Raw genomic sequence first — 18,083 nt, forward strand, 5'->3', positions numbered from 1 at the left:
TGATTAAAAAAATTAAACAATTATTATCAACATCAGTGGGACAAGATCAGGTTCATTTTCTGTAAATTTAAATCTGCATTATTTAATCTAAATAAAAGCTACAGAAAGACTGCCTTTGTTAACATCTGATATGCATCTTAAGCTCTTACAAGTAAGATATATTATTGCCCTATTAGATTATTAACCTTCACATATAACAGGAGATACAAATCATCAAAACAAGTTTTAATAATTCAACAGAAAAATGGGTAAAAAACACAAATTTTGAAGAAGAGTTATTCAACAATTATTTACTGAGCATCCTTTACATACTAGGCTTTGAGGATGCGGCAGTAAATAAAGATGGTCCCTGTTTTAATGGAACATGCGTCCTAGAAGGAAGATACTGGCAATGAAGAAGTAAACAGAACAGATACCCGGGTGGCTGAGGTAATGGTGATGGTGCACAATGGAATCTCCCAGCCATCCTCCCGAACTATATAAACCAATAATAAGAAAGAAAAAACCATGCAAATTCCACGACTTCAACGTAATTAGAAGAAAGAGAGCAATCCAAACTTCAAATTAACTATAATTAGGTAATATAAGCACCAATTTCCGACAGAGAGAGTTCTCAAGCTCTCACTCTAACTCTTTGCAGAGGGCGGGCGGGCTGTGGGGGCAATGCACAGAAGAGGGAGGGGGAGAACCAAGTCCTAAGACTGAACTCTAATAACCCTAAGAAAGAGGAAGACCCCTGAAAGCGCCAAAATTCCAGAGGAAAAAAAACATCTTGGTAGACCGGAGCAGACTGCAAGAAGGGACTTGGTGTCCACTAGACATGAGGAGGCAGCCTTGGAAAGGCAACCCTTTGGAGGAGAAGAGTAAAAAGAAGAGAAAGGAACCTGATGGAAGGGTGTGGTAAAGGGAAAAAGAAGCAACGCAGGGAAATTTAGAATCTTCCAAGACAAAACAAAACTAAAATATTGAAGGACATACCACCTCTCGCCCAATGTCTCCTCAAAAGAGGATGTTTTTGAACTAAGAATTTGTAAACCACTCAAAACTGCCACTCTAACCACTAAATTCAAAGGTGCAAGCAATCTTCACCGAATTGTTATAAGATGAAAAGAGAAGATGATATTCCAAACACTTCAGTGGATGAAAATAAAAATCCCCCGAAAAAACCAACTACGAAGCATAAGAGGACTCTGAACCCTCCGCTCTGAATTAAATATTCTCAAACAAGCATTTGAAAAAGAGCTTGAATCAGATAGTCAAACACTAAAAACTTTCTATTTTCCCTACTTTCTTTATCTCACTTTCATTCCCTTGGATTTTTTTAAGAATTGATTACAAAATAATTTTTACTCAAATCTGTTTTTCCTTGGGCATCTTATAATGCAGCCTTCATTTCTGATATGAGTTTGCCTTTTTCTTCTGTTTCTATCATGCGTTTAATCAACTTTCCTGTTTTTCAGTTTTTTTGCCCATTTCTTGTTATTATTGAATATGTGTTGTTCAAAGTCAAAGGATATCTTAAAAGCCAACAAACCAGATAATGAAAATTTAAATATGAACACAGGTGACTAGGAGCATTTCAAAAAGGTCTAAGTTCAAAGGTAACCACTATAACAAAGTTAAGACCATCTTAAATATCAAAAGATGTTAAAAAAAAAAAAAAAAAGAGCAAAGAACACATCATATAGAGAAAGAAAAACAATCAAATTAATATAACATACAGAAATTATAACACAAAATAATGGTAAGATGAGACCAAACATAAAAATCATATCAATAAACATTAATGAATTATCTAGTAAAAAAGAAAATTTTCAGTTTGGCTCACAAAACATTATCCAACTATATGTACATGACACACAAAGAGCATTCACAAAATCTGATCTTATAGTAGGTCAGAAAAAAAAGCAGCAGTAAGTTAAATTAAGTAAAAATACTACAAAAAATACTCTGTTATCACAATGCAATAAGACTAGGAATTGAAAACAGAATCATAAAATAAAAAGGTCCTTCCACCTAGGAATTCATTTAGAAAGACCAAAAATAATGAGATGGGCTCAAAATAATGAGAGGTTGTGATACTGGTAGAAAAAGGGGCAAAAGAAGACAATCTTTAATGCTAAAAGTCACAACTCACAAGGAAGATATAACAATGATGTTTGTGTACCAAGAAACACAGCAGCCACCTTTATAGTAGAAACTACAGGAGATGTAAGGAGACAGAGATAAAAATACACTGATGAGAGACTTTAATATGCCACTCTTGTATAGGACAGATGAAGTAGAACCAAAAAAAGGTAATGATACAAAAGATCTAAATCACAAAATCAATAAAGAGCATTCACAAAAATAGATCACATATTAAATCACACACAAAAAAAACCAGCAGTAAATTATGTAAAGTAGAAATTACACAAACCCTTTTGTTTACAATGCAATTAAATTAGAAATTAATAACTAAATAAAAAAAAAATTTAAAGGCCCGTCCACCAGAAAATTAAAACACCTTCTTTTAAACATCTCTTGCATGAAAAGAAAGTAAAACCAAAATCACAGAATTTCAAGAAATAATGATAATTAAAACATTATCAGAATCTATGGGTACACTTAAGGCAATGATCAGAGGAAAATCTATGGCTTTAAACACATATATATAAAAGTGAAAGAATAAAAATAAAGGAATTAAATTCCCCTCTCAAAATGCCAGAAAAAGAATAAAAAAGTAAACCAAAACAAAGCACAAGGCAGGAATCATAAAGATAAAAGTAGAAATTCATAAGGTAGAGGATTAAAAAACAGTGATACTGATTAATAAAATCTTGTTTTTTTAAAAACAACAACAAAATATACATACCATTGCTTAACTTGACTTAAGAAAGAAAAGGATAAAGAACAAGTATATAAAATAAGAAATTATAAGAGTTCCCAATGAATATTTGAAAACCTAGATGGAAAGCTTAAATAGACCAGTATCTGCAGAAGAAACCGAGAGTGATCAAAGAATTACTCCACAGCAAAGCACCAGGCCCAGATGGTTTCCAGGGGGAATTCTACTAAACCTTCAAAGACCAGATAGTTCCAATATGACATAAATTATTCCACAGCACAGAAAATGAAGATCAGTCCTACCAGTAATCAAAAAATGAAAATAATAATAAAAATAGTGAGCAACCTTTTGTTCCCCATAGACAGCAAAGATGAAGGGAGACCAATATCCAGTGGCTATCCTGCCTATCCAGATATCAATTTCTCAGCATAAGAAATCTTAAAACATGGACACCAAGTAATTCTCTTTTAAAAGCTCATCTTAAATAATCAGAAAGGCAAAGATTTATGTCAAAAGATTCATTCTGACATTATTTATTATAGCTAACATTGGAAACAACATAAATCACTATCCCTGGAGGAATGTTGGAAGAAGACTTTGGTACATCTATATAGGAGAATACTATGCAGCCAAATGACATACGCAGCTTATGACATAATGTTAAGTTAGGAAAGCCAGATGAAGAAATGGTATCTATGTGTCTCCTGTAAAGAAAAAGTTATCCAAATAAACACGGGGGGAAGGAAATGACAATTGCTTTGCCTTAGGATGATGGGATTATAGTTCCTTTTTTTAACTTGCTAAATTATATTTTTCCAAATTTTTTATAATGAGCATGGTATATTGATATTTGGGGAAAAAACAACTTGGAAATTAGAAAAATTATATCATACTATTCTTAATTTACCCATAACTATAAATCTTCTATCCATATTCATACCTACAGTCCAATTCCATGCACTGCAATATCAGAAGTTCCTCTACCAGTCAAGGAATTTAATGATCCCAATTTTCTAGAGTGAACTTATGGAGGTTCAGGGTGTTGGGATTTCTGATAAACAGATGTTTAGGTGGGAGGGACCAGGCTCCAGAGGAAAACTGGAAAAAAATACAAGTTATTTCTCTGGGTTGGCCTTTTAGAATTCATCCTTAGGTTTTCTGAAAGGTTCCCTGTCCTGTTCCAGGTAGGCTGTTTTGATAAGTATTTTTGATATTCAGTTAAAGAATAGGTAAGAATTGATATTCACAATTCCAAGTGCGAGCTGTAAAATTCAACTACTGCTCAATCAATGATGAAATACATTTAGAAGTTTAATATGAATAAATTATCTCTTGGTTTCTCTGGGACACTGTAAACATATGTACAACAAAATTTTTAAAAGCATTGTTAGGGATGGCATGGATGTAGTGTGGTAACGCAGAAAGAACAGAGACTTTGGAATCAAAATAAATCTAGGCTTCACTACTTTCTAGCTAAATGCCTTGATGAAACTTGTTAACACCTCTGAACTGCTGCTTTCTCTTTGAAAATAGGGATAATACACCTGTTACTGTGAGAATTAGAGCTAATCTATGTAAGCGCTTAGCATATGCCTGAATCATAGCAAGTACTCAAAAAATGTAACCAAAACCAAATAAACAAGACAAAACTAGACTGAGTTTCCCCCATTTCCTCCAGTCCTGATTTTCCACACCTGATTTTCTCAACCTTGGCACTAGTGACCTTTTGGGCTGGATAATTCAATATTTAGCAGCATGCTTGGCTTCGACCTACTAGATATCAGCAGCACCGTCCTAGTTACAAAAATCAAAAATGTCTCCACACGTTGTTAAATGTCCCCTGGGGCACAAAACTGCCTCCAGTTGAGAACCACTATTTTACACAGATGATTAAAATGTAGAAACAACATCTAAGAGGGCAAATCAAAACAAGCAACCTCATTTTTCCCAGGCTGCTGAAAGTCAGTGACGGGCAAGGGAAATATTTCATTTCATATAAAGAAACTTTTCTTTATGAAGGGCCTCTGTTGTCATAGAATTTGATTGTCTCCATTTAAATATAGGTCAGACAAGCCAACCTGTCCAAGCCTCAGTTTCCTCATTTGACTGTTACACAGATTAAATGCATAATATAAGTAAAGTGTTCAGCACAGGGCCTGGTACGTGGTAGTCACTCAATAAATAATCTGGATACTCCTTCCAATCCTGGGCTTTCAGGTCCTACTTATCACCCCTTATCCCAAATTCCTCACTCTATACATGCACTTGTTTCTACTCCAACTATTACTACTACTACTTTAGTAGTCCTCACCGTCCCTGAGGCAGCTAGTCACGGAGGTGTAAGAAAAGTGCCTGGCTGGTGGGAGGAGACTTGGGTAATAAATTTTGAAAAATCTTCCCTAACTCTGGTGACTACCACTGACACAGGATATACGTATGTAGATTAGAATCAGGAAGCACACTACGCATAAAAAAAGTGAGTACAATTAACTAAATTGTAGAAATAAAAAGAGCACTAACTTGATTTCATTAGGGCACAACCACTGCTGTAATTCATACTTTAGTTCAGTGTAAAAAAAAAAAAATGAGCAGAATTCCTAAACTGAATAAAATCCATTTGAGAAATTCTCTTTAAAGTCAGGGTATTCTTTAAAGTCAGGTATGTTAAAGAGTAGAAATTTCTAAAATAATTTACTAAGGACAATTTATAAATGACCACCTATGATGATCATAAGCTACCTAGAAGAAGTTACCAAGTAATTTTTGAAAAATCAAAGATTAGGCATGAATCGGAAGTTCTGGAAAAGAAAAATGACCAGGAACCTACATAATGGAGTTCCAGAATAAAAGTGATCACCATGTGAAAGAATGATTGATGCCTCTCTATGCAGAAATGAATAAAAGTTGTATTATAGCTCACCTGTAGTTTCTGAGTCAGAGAGTCCCTCTGTTCTTGTAGTTCTCTGGCATTATCAATTTCTTGTTTTAATCTTTCTATTTCCTAGAAAAAGTAGATTGTCTTTAATAATAACATTTAAACTATATCAAGGAAAGAGAAGGTCTCATTTTTCCCTGAAATTATTGTCCTAGTCCTTTGAAAAAGAAAAAAAAAAGATTTAAAAAATATTCCTTTATACTGACTTTTAGAGAGGTGAATTCATCTTTACAGATATGCTGTCTAGTACAGACTAATCTTAAGAAATGACAAGTCTAACTTGGTGGCTTTGGTACAGCACTGCTTAGATACAACAATGTGAACATTTCAAGGTTGCTTCAAGCTTTGTGGATATAATTCTTTCCTGGTATATTAAATCTTTTGACTGGAAACCAGAGAAAGCAACAGCTTGTAAAATTCATTTAACCTCTAATGGTTTTCTGTTGATCATATTAATGCAACTCTCATACAGAAGGCAACAGGCAGTATACCAGTCTGATGGCGTCACCACAACTCACAACAATGGAAACAAGGAGGGGAAATATGAACCAGCTTAATATTATGCAAGAAAAATTTCACCCTAAAAAAAAATGCCACCACCTTACTTTATTCCATAAAGGACCTTTAAATCTGACACTGACTCTAATATTCTATGCATGTTAGCTAGATCACAGATGAGTGAAAAGCAGGAAATACCTCTTCCTTCACTTTCAGCGTCTCTTCCAGTTCTTGTATCGTCTGATTTAATTCTGTCTTATGGGTATGCACTGCATTTGCTTGGCTACTAACACATTCAAGCTCGGTGACCTAAAATTAAATGAGAACACAAATTATATGACAATTTCAAAGGATCTCTTGCTGAAGATATAATAAGCCCGTGATAGGTGAATAATGAACTTTGAATCAGTATATGAAAATTAATTTTGAGAAATATTAAGACACTCAGGGTAGAATGAATAGATTCTTTAAAGATATGAATTTGGGACAAAGAAAAAAGAAAAAGGAAATAATTATTTACAAGGCTTGGTCATGAAAAGTTTATGAAAACTTAAATTAAGTGGTTAATGACAATAGAGAACCCCTATAATGAAAGTCTTCTTTAAAAATTTCTTCTGAAAACATATTCAAAATCAGATATAGCCATCTGCCCTCCATCTGTAGCCTTCAAATTAAATATGAGTTCTGAAAACTGGCCTTGCAGAAGTGAGAAATTTTTCAAATACATTTCCAAAATATAAGAATCTGGAAGAAAAGATATGCTTAAAATACAACTTAAATCATTACCTACTAGAATGACTTCACACCAATCGTGTCTCTTATGGCACAAGATAACAGTCCTTGAGTCAGGAAGAATTTATTGAGGGCCCAAAGAGCAACATAACTTTTTTTAATAAGCACTTCATGTTTTTTGAGAGAAGAGAGAAGGGTATTGTCCCTAAAAGTTTATACCTTCCCCAAACAGTCAAATAGACAGAAGTCAACATAAACGCACACAAATACCCTATCACAGCTCTTTACACACATCACGATCTCATAGATTTTAGGTGACTAAAATAGAGTAAATTCTAGACTATTAAAGAAACAGAGCAAATCCTTCTCCCTCACATTTTCCAAATACCTAATTACCTTCCACCCTCTGCCACTCTACCTCTCATATCACTTCCTTCCTTTCTATTCACGTACTATTAGCCTTGTGCAGACCCTTATCATCCTGGCCTAAACAACGAGCAATGGCCTGCCAATTGACTTAATTATAATCTTTGCTTATTTTTATCTCTTCTGCAAACTGCTAACATTCATCTCTCATTTTGTGACTCCCCCATTCAAAGCCTCTCAACGGCTCATCTTTTCTACAACGTCAAATCGAAATTCTCAGCTCCTCCATACACTAGTCCCAAACTACTTAACCATCCTCCCTGCCCAAGATACCCAGTGTGTACTTCCAATTAAAAGCACGCAAGTCTCCTTGTCCTAAGAACAAACCATGTTCATACCCATCTTGTTGACTTAACCAGAATGTCCTCTTTTACCTCTGAAAACCATTCAGACTTTACCAAACCCTCAACTCTCAGCTCAGCACGTACTTTCTCCAGAAAGCCATTCCTATTCACCAAAGCCCTCAAGGCTCCCCGGTCCTCTGGTCCACAAAACTGAACAGCTGTTCAAAAATCTCGGGAATTATTTCCTTATTATTTAATATATATTAGTTTTCTTTGTCCAATTAAATAATAAATTACTTATAGGAGTTCCACTTCTGATAAGGATGGAGCAGTTTTTACTGGATTAATTTTCCACATAGATAATTCAAATCATGGGCAAAATGTATAAATCAACTGTTTGAAGGCCCTGGCGAGTGACCAAATTGGGCAAAAGACAAAGAATGCAATCACACTGGCTGAGACACATTTACACATCTCTTTACCTGAAGGCACTCTGAGTCTGTCTGCATCGCTTGACTACAATTCAAGCAAAAATCTGTGGTCTGGGCCGGCCCCGTGGCTTAGCAGTTAAATGCGCACGCTCTGCTGCTGGCGGCCCAGGTTCGGATCCCGGGCGCGCACCAACGCACTGCTTCTCCGGCCTTGCTGAGGCCACGTCCCAAATACAGCAACTAGAAGGAAGTGCAGCTATGACATACAACTATCGACTGGGGCTTTGGGGAAAAAAAATAAATAAAATTAAAAAAAAAAAAAAAAAACCTGTGGTCTTATTTCCCTGAGAAGCCTGAGGATTTGAGGACTCCTCAGAACAGCTGGAACAGCTAGAAATTGAGGGAACTGCATGAAAGAAAGCCTTCAAATTAGCATACAGACTTCCCTCAAATCTTTGGCTGAACCCTGAACTGAACAAGCACAGGTAAGAATCCAAGGAGTCCAAGCAGGTGGGAAAAAAGCTGGAAGGCTGCAAGAGCTAAGCTGCGGTAGTGCTCGCCACAGAAAAGACAGTTTGAAGTTCAAGCCCCACCAAAATAGAATGCCTTGTTAAACACTTTAAGCTTTCCACTGAAACCCCAGAAGGGTTATGCCTTAGAAATAAAGATTTCCCAGGACTAAGGGATTAATCCTAAAATTCAGGGCAAAATTAAAATAAACTGACTAATAAAGCATAAGTCCATGCCTCCACAAACTCTAAGTAATCTACAAGTAATTTAACTGCTTGCTGAAACAAAAATCAACACTATTCAGAGGAAGATAACAGAATCTAGGGGCTCTACATCATCTCATCTACAATGCCCAATAGACAGCTGAAAATGACTAGACTTGTGAAGAAATAGGAAAATGCGACCTACAGAGAAGACAAAAATCTATATATACACACATATAAAAGCTGAGAGAATTTGTTGCCAGTATGCAACTAAATACTAAAGAAAGTTATTCAGGCTGAAAGGAAAGGATATATGATGAAAATTCAGATCTACAGGAAGGAAAGAAGACCACTGGAAATTATAAATACTTGAGTAAATAAAAAGATTCATTTCTTAAATTCTTTAAAATTCAACTGACTATTCAAAGAAAAAATTCCTTGAGGGCAGGGATTACACAAAAAGGAGATACGACTGCTCTTCCATGAATATTTATTGACTTATGAGTTAATTATCAAATTAAGTTTATTTTTTGTGGTAAAAAACACATAATATAAAATTTATCATCTTTATCATCTTAACCATTTTTAAGTGCACAGTTAAGCAGTGTTAAGTATATTCACACTGTTGTGAAACAGATCTCCAGAACTTTTTCATCTTACAAAATGGAAACTCTGTACTCATTAAACAACAACTTTCCTCTTTCCCCTCATAAGTTAACTTTTATACTTAGGATAGAATAATATTTACTCAGGTTTCTTACTTTCCCCCCTGTCTCTATTCCATCTCTGTCTTACTTCCCCTGTCATTCTGGCCCTATTGCACTCCTCAAATTGTGCTCTCGTACTAAGCCCACTTCCTGTTGTCTATGGAGTTCACTTCTTTGGCATTCGTTTTTAAAAGGGAAACTAGTGGCATCTGCTTCTTGTTGGGTGAATGCATATGCTTTGAATAAAAAAAATTCTTTATAAGTAATTGTTTGGGCTTCTGCTATTAATGATACTGAGATTTCTGATTTCTCTTTTTGTGCCCCATATTTCTCATAATAGCACCTTTTATAAAGAATTTTCTACCTGTATTTTTCAAACTGTTCTTTATTTAAAAAACAATAAAATAAAATAATAAAAGTATTATCATGAACTCAGTGCAATTACATGTCAATTCAGTGTCTCAATTTTTAATAGGAATTGTGCAGAGTTTATATTAGTATTCCTATGTAGATAAGAACAGTGAGCAGAAAGAGGGGAATAACTTACCAAAGGTCATACAGCTAATAAGTGGCAGAAAAGGAATCTGAAATCAGGTCTTTTGACTCCAAAAGCTGTATATTCTTCATTCTCATTAAACTGTGGAAAACATTCTTCTTAACCAACAAACCCGCATATAATACAACCCGTATGTATGTTCTGACAACCAACAAGAATCCCCAGCAGACGTCCCTGTGCTGAATCTACATGTCAATTTCCTGTGATCAAGGAAATGGGTTAGCCATAACCTCACAGGCAGCAGCCTGAGCTTACCCGCTTGTGCAGACGCTCCGCTTCCTCTTGATATGCAGCAAGCTGCTGTTTCCATTGTTTCACATTGGCAGTAGACTCCAACAGGGCTGCAGTGAGTTTGGCATTGTTTCCTTTGAGGGTAGCCAGTTCAGCCTCCCAGTGTTTGCTGATTGCTGAACTAAAAGAAAAGAAAATTCTATCCATTACACTGAATACTGTTACTTTAAAAGGACAGCAGTACTCAGTTCTATTATTTGTTTTATAGTCCATGAATGTTTCAAAGACAACCTAAAAAGAACAAAAACACAAATATTTCAATGAAATGTACCTAGTGAAGAAAACCTAGCAAGTGAAGAAATATAAAAAGTACCAAAGTAGTAGGCTTAATGTGAAGAAAAAATTGCCTCCTTTGAAAGTCTCATTATTGAACAGTTTATTCCTATTAGTGAAATTCTACTAACTTCATCCCATTAACTAACTAGTGACGATAATAGCTTTCTTTACTCAGCATTTTAATTTTTAATAAGTCATTTGCATCACAGAGCAAATGTTTTGATGGATGGATATTTTATAGTAATTTTAATATACATTATATAAAAGAATTATAGTTTCTATCACCAAGATTTCTAAAGCTGATAACCAGTAACCAGTAGTAAGACACATAAGCATCACAAGATCATTTCTGTGGTATTCTTGCCAAAAATGCATGACTCTCATTCCACTTGTGAGAAAACATTATATAAACCCAACTTAGGGACCTTCTACAAAATAACTGATTGGTACTCTTCACAAGTGTCAAGAAAATGTAAGACTGAGAAACAGAATGGAGGAGACTAGAAATAATTAAATGAAATATGGGATCCTGGGTAGGTTCCTAGAACAGAAAATGCACACTGGTGAAAACTAAGATCTGTAGTTTAGTTAGTAGTATTGCATCAACGTTAATTTCCTGTTTCTGATCATTATACTATGGTTATGTAAGATGTTAACATTAAGGGAAGTTAGGTGAGGGGTATACAGGGATTCTCTGTACAGTTTTTGTAACTTTTCTATAAGTTTAAAGTTAGTTTAAAATGAAAAGTTAAAAAATTTTCTAAAGTTTACTGAGAATAATTCATCAAAACGTGAAAGGACAGAATCAAACAATAAGTTAAGGTATTAACTTAACAACCCATTTCTATCCTTAAAAAGAAAGGTCTTTCTATTTCTTCTGTTGTGGAATGATTTTCCAGATTCAGATTTTCTGAGAAAGCATGCACCAATTCACCTGCTCTAATAGAATTAGATTTTGTTTTTAAACCACCTACAAATTTTTCTGATACAGAGATGAGTTTTATTTAAATGGACCCTTTGATCTGACAGCAAAAATCTTACTGAGCAAATTTAAACACTTGATATATGCAAATATCAAACCCCTTAAAAATTAAAAAGAAAAAATGATTTTGAATATTTCTAAAATCAATTTGTTGAAAGTTTTACAATTATAAAGTAAGATTACCACATGCCTTTATAGCAGGAAAAAGAACAAAAATGAGGGTGTTTTATATTTTATTTATCTAGGTTTTATTTTATAGGCTATAGGTAGCAAAGTCCATTAAAAATTTGAGAACTCAGCCTATATCACAATTATTTCAATAATTATTAGTGTGATCTTGGACTAGCTTCTCAAACACTTTGATCCTCGGTTCTTCATATGTCAAATAAAGAGATTAGCACTGTCCAAATGTTAGCCACTAGCTGCATATGGTCATTTAAATTTAAATTGCTCAAAATTAAATAAAGTTAAAAATTCAGCTTCTCAGTTCCGTTAGGCACATTTCAGGTACTCAACAGCCTCACGTGGCTAGTGGCTACCATACTGGACATTTCTGACTGGTTTTTCAATTCTGTATTATGGGCTGAATTGTGTCCCCCCTCACCCCTGCCCCTGCCCATTAATATGTTGAGGTCCTAACCCCTAGTACGTCAGAATACGACTATATTTCGAGATAGGGTCTTAAAAGAGGTAATTCAGGTTAAATGGGGTCATTAGGGTGGGCCCTAATCCAATATAAATGGTGTCCTTATAAGAAGAGATTAGGACACAGATATGTACAAAGGAGGATCATGTGAAGATGTGAAAATATCTGGAAATGATTAAAATGAAGATAATTATAAAAGGTCCAAGGCAATTCAAAGGAGAAAGAATAGTCTTTTAAACAAATGTGCTGAAACAACTGGATAACCACACACACACCCACAAAAGAATCTTGACTTACATCTCACATCCTATATAAAAATTAACTCAAAAAATAAAACTTTGGAAGAAACCATAGGAGGAAATTTTGTGACCTTTGGTTAGGCAAATATTTCTTAGATACAACACCAAACGCATGACACATTAAAACAAACTGATAAAAGGGATTTCATAAAAATTAAAAACTTCTCTTTGAAAGACACTATTAAAAAAATGAAAACAGATTCTGGAATGCAAGGATGGATCGACATACAAAAATCAATCAACGTAATACACACCACATTAACAGAATGAAAGAAAAAACACACGATCATCTCAAATGATATACAAAAAGCAACTGACAAAATTCAACAGTCTTTCATGACAAAAAAACACTCAAACTAGAAACAGAAGGAAACTATCTCAACATAATAAAGGCCATATATGAAAAGCACACAGCTAACATTAGACTCAATGGTGAAAGACTGAAGCCTTTTCCTCTAAGATCAGAAACAAGACAAAGATGCCTGCTTTTGCCACTCTGAATTCAATTTAGTACTGGAAATCTTAGCCAGAGTAATCAGGCAAGAAAAAGAAATAAAAGGGGTCCAAATCTGAAAGGAAAAAGTAAAATTATTTCTCTGGAGATGACACGATCTTATATGTAGAAAACTCTCAAGATTCCACCAAAAAAGCTGCCAGAACTAACAAATGAGTTCAGCAAAGTTGTAGGATACAAAAATCAGCACATAAAAATCAGTTGCGATTCTATACACATTAAACAATCCAAAAAGGAAATTAAGAAAACAATTCCATTTAAAACAGCATCGAATAGAATAAAACACTTAGGAAATAAAGTTAACTAAGCAGGTGAAAGACTTGTACACTGAAAACTATAAAATGTTGCTGAATGAAATTAAGGACGACACAAATGAACAGAAAGACATACCACGTACATGGACTGACTTAATATTGTGAAGATCTGAATACAACCCAAAGTGATTGACAGATTCAATGTAATCCCTATCAAAATTCCAACAGTGTTTTTTTTTTGAGAAATGGAAAAATACATCCTAAAATTCATATGGCATCTCAAGGGACTCCAAACAGACAAAACAATCTTGAAAAAGAACAAAGTTAGAGGTCTCACATTTCTTGATTTCAAAACTTATCACAAAGCTATAGTAATCAAAGCAGTGTAGTACTGGCATAAAGACAGATTTATAGGCCAATGGAATAGAGAGTCCAGAAATAAACCCTCACATATATGGTTAAATGATTTTCATATATATGATCACCATGACCATTCAATGAGAAAAAGACAGTCTTTTCAACCAATGGTGCTGGTAAAATTGGATATCTGCAGGCAAAAGAATGAAGTTGGGCCTGTGTCTCACACCATATACAAAAATTAACTAAAAATGAATTAAAGACTAAACATAAGAGCTAAAACTACAAAACTCCTAAGAAGAAAACATAGGGGAAAAGCTTCATGACACTGGACTTGCAGTGATTTCTTAAATACAACACAAAAAGCATAGGCAATAAAAGAAAAAATAGATAAATTTGGACTACAGCAAAGTAAAAAACTTCTGTGCATCAAAGGATACAATCAAAAGAGTGAAAAGGCAACCCACATAATGGAAGAATATATTTACAAATCATATATCTGATAAGGGGTTAATATGCAGAATATATAAAGAACTCCTGCAACTCAACAACAACAAAAAACAATCTGATTAAAACATAGGCAAAAGACTTGAATAGACATTTCCCCAAAGACCTACAAATGGCCAGTAAGCACTTGAAAAGATGCTCAACCTCACTGATCATTAAGGAAATGCAAATCAAACCCACAGTGAGATACCACCTCACACCCATTAGGATAGCTACCATCAGAAAACCAAAAAATAAATGTTGGTGTGGATGTGGAGAAATTAGAACCCTTGCGCATTGTTGGTGGGAATGTAACATGGTGCAGCTGCTGTGGAAAGCAGTATGGCAGTTCCTAAAAAAATTAAGAATAGAATTACCATATGATCTAGTAATTCTACTTCTCAGTATATATCTAAAAGATATTTGTACAACAATGTTCACAGCAGTATTATTTACAATAGTCAAAAGGTAGAAGCAACTCAAGTGTCCACTGATGAATGGATAAACAAAATGTGGTACATACATACAATGGAATATTATTGAGCCTTAAAATGGAAAGAAATTCTGGCACATGCACAAAATACGGATGAACCTTGAGGAAGAAATAAACTAGTCACAAAAAGACAAATATTATACAATTCTACTTATATAAGTTACCTAGAGTAGTCAAATTTATAAAGATAGAAAGTAGAAGGGTGGTTGCCACGTGCTGGGGTAAGAGAAGAATGGAGAGTTGCTGTTTAATGGGTATAGAATTTCAGTTCTGCAAGATGCAAAGAATTCTATAGATTGGTTCCATAACAGTGTGAATATACTTAACACTATTGAACTATGTACCTAAAAATAGTTAAGATGATAAATTTTATGTTATATATATTTTACCACAATTTTTTTAAAAAGGAAAAAAAATAGGCTACATACTGATGATTCTATTTATATGACATTAGGGAAAAGGCAAAACTATAGGGGCAGAAAACAGATCACTGGTTACCAGGGGCTGGGGTCAAGGAGAGAGGCTGACTACAAAAGAGCAGGAGAGAATTCTGGGGGTGATAGAACCCTTCTTTACCTTGATTGTGTTGGTGACTACACAATCGTACAAATTTGTCAAAACTCATAAAACTGTACAGTAGAAAGGGTGAATTTTACTATACATGAATTACATTTCAATCAAAAAAATATCACACTACCAAAAAAAAAAAAGGCTTTCTAAGCACCTTTAGATACTCTTTCTGTGACTGCAAGATTACAAATAATAAGAGCTGCAAAGTCAGGCCTTCTTAGACTGGGTAGAATGATCTCTAAGCTGCTCCATTCATGTCTGCATTTGTTGGCATGGGAAGAGACTGGGTGGGTAGGAAACAGAATAGCTGTGACACATAATAAGAGAGTCAAAAATCAAAAGGAAGGAGGTGAGGGCATCTGGAGATAGTGATAAGAAGCAGATAGGAGAGGTAGGGTTACAGAGGCAGGGATACAAAAAAGAAAGGAATGGGACGTAGACAAGGCGTAACTAAAACTGGTTTTGAACAGGAAAAAATTGAAATGACACCTCTGGAATAGGATAGAAAAAGATGAATGCACGAAGTTTTGATATACTATAACTTGTTTACTTCATATCCATGAACATCTCCTGAGCCTCTAATACATTAAATAGTGAGATCTGGCCACAGATAAGCTGTTCAATGGATTCCCATTAACCTTTTTCTTCTTTACTCTGCAGAGCCCCAAAGTACTGCTGATTGCACTTAAAGAAGAAAATAAATGTTGAAGAAAATTGTCATATCAAATACTTTTATGCATATTACAAAGAGTACGATAAACCATAACGATTGGAAACTGAGTCCTGAAATGAGCACTACAGGACAGCAGTTCAATGCTAAGTTTTTGTGTTTCTGCACTTTCTTATCCCTGATTCCAAGGTAAATAAATATGTATTTTTAAGGCCATTTTGCAATATCAACCAAAATTTTATCTTTGTTGGTAAATTTGACTCTTGCTTCCTCTACTTTATGAGCTGCTTCTTTAATAATCCTTCGTTCTAGAGCACAGTGTGAAATACAACTTAGGAAATAAAATGTTTTTGTTTTTGTAAATCTGCCATTTTCTCTTTACAGCTTCTTATATTCCTTTCACCACCTAGTATATTAGAACACCCTAGACAATTCCAACTTACAATGAATTTCAAAGAGTATCCTGAAGGATGGTCCACACGTGAGCTACCTCAGTTATCTCAGACGTGTTCAGCCCTTGTAAATAAATTTTAAATACTTCGCACACTTTTGCAATTTTGAAAAAACAATGTTCCTTTCTTTAATCTACAACTCTAAGATATCACATTCCTCCCCCATTAGACTGATTTTTAGCCGTAATTAATACCTTGGGATTAATTCTGATACTAAAATTTTAAGTTAGCATCCTACATTCCAGAAATACTTTTAAAAAAATGGCTGGGGTTCTCTGGCTGCTAATTTGGTCCTTTTTTACAGGTACAGTTTTGATAGCTTCACATTAAATAAACTGTTCACAAAGAAACCACTAAATTGTTTAGGTGGAGACACCAGTGAGTCAGAAGAGATATTGAAATACCACTATGATCTCATGTCTAAATGCTGGAATGAGGGCAAAATAATTCTTTATTCTTGTGACTGTTTGGTCAAGTTTCCCTTCAAAAAAGGACCAGCTGGTTTCCTGTTGGCTTCAGATCTAGAAGTCAGATGAAGGAGTTCAAAACGCTCCAAAAACATCATTTGAAAGTTTCCTTAAACTGGAATTTTACAGTTTTCCTTTATCTAAAGTCAAAGTTCTGGGAGAAAGTAGTAAACTTCGCTACACTAGTTATGTAAAATCTAGAAGAAAAAGTACTAACAAATAGTTAGACTATACAACAAAATAGGAGTCTAATGTACGAGCAATGCACTTATTTAACCCATGGAGTGACACTACCTGCGAATGGTCAGTTACAGAATGTAAGAAAGCTGCCTCTCTCTCTTGCATATACTTCCGAAGCACGTTAATTATGCAAGACTGTGAAAAATATCCAGATAAGCTTTTAAAAGAGGATTTAAAAACAGGTTGCAATAAGGCTTACTTCTCAACATTATTCTCAATATTGGTGGTGAGGTCACTCCCTAACTATGAAAATAAGAGAGCTGACTTGCGTACCCCACAATACTGCTTTGTCTCAGGATCTGCTTGTCGGTTTCTCTCCTCACTCCCCCTCCATACCTGTGACCGTAGAAGCAACCAACATGGACTTCAACCTACTTGTGTGCCAGTTTCTGGGCTAGGTGCTCTCATGCCGGCCTGTTGGCCCCGAGCTAACTCCACTTAGAAACTAACGCTTTCTTGAACAGTTTAGGATCCAAATTCGTGTTTGTTAATGCAATTTAAAGTCAACCTTTTATAATTTTTATTTATTTATTTATTTATTTTTTTCCCCCAAAGCCCCAGTAGATAGTTGTATGTCACAGTCGCACATCCCTCGAGTTGCTGTATGTGGGACGCGGTCTCAGCATGGCCGGAGAGGCGGTGCGTTGGTGCGCGCCCGGGATCCGAACCTGGGCCGCCAGCAGCAGAGCGCGCGCACTTAACCGCTAAGCCGTGGGGCCGGCCCTAAAGTTAACCTTTTAAAGGAAAGAACTATTTCTTAAATGAAAATAAATTAACTTTGCATTGTTTATAAACAGTATTTATTGTCAAAAGGACTTCAAAGAGTAGGAATTTCAGGTCCTGCCAAGCAAATAGCCTCGTATAAAGGATTTTTCTATGGGAGACAGCTGAAACCTCAATTTGACTAAATGCATAACAAGGTGTCTCTCAAAGTTTACTGTAATTTTGGCAACTTGTTAACTTCCTCATCCTCTGTC

General features: G+C 35.0%; 1 protein-coding gene across 1 annotated transcript in view; it reads right to left on the reverse strand.

Moving 5' to 3' along the window:
- HOMER1 (homer scaffold protein 1) overlaps positions 1-18,083 on the reverse strand; it is a 112,233-nt gene that overhangs the window by 5,621 nt on the left and 88,529 nt on the right. Inside the window, exons 6-8 of the mRNA XM_058568387.1 lie at positions 10,365-10,521; positions 6,459-6,569; positions 5,748-5,828 (exon numbers count right to left, since the gene is read on the reverse strand). Coding sequence (XP_058424370.1) covers positions 5,748-5,828; positions 6,459-6,569; positions 10,365-10,521 — 349 coding nt within the window. The remainder of the gene's footprint in view (positions 1-5,747; positions 5,829-6,458; positions 6,570-10,364; positions 10,522-18,083) is intronic.

Source organism: Diceros bicornis, chromosome 1 (assembly GCF_020826845.1).
Source record: "Diceros bicornis minor isolate mBicDic1 chromosome 1, mDicBic1.mat.cur, whole genome shotgun sequence".
NCBI lineage: Eukaryota > Metazoa > Chordata > Mammalia > Perissodactyla > Rhinocerotidae > Diceros > Diceros bicornis.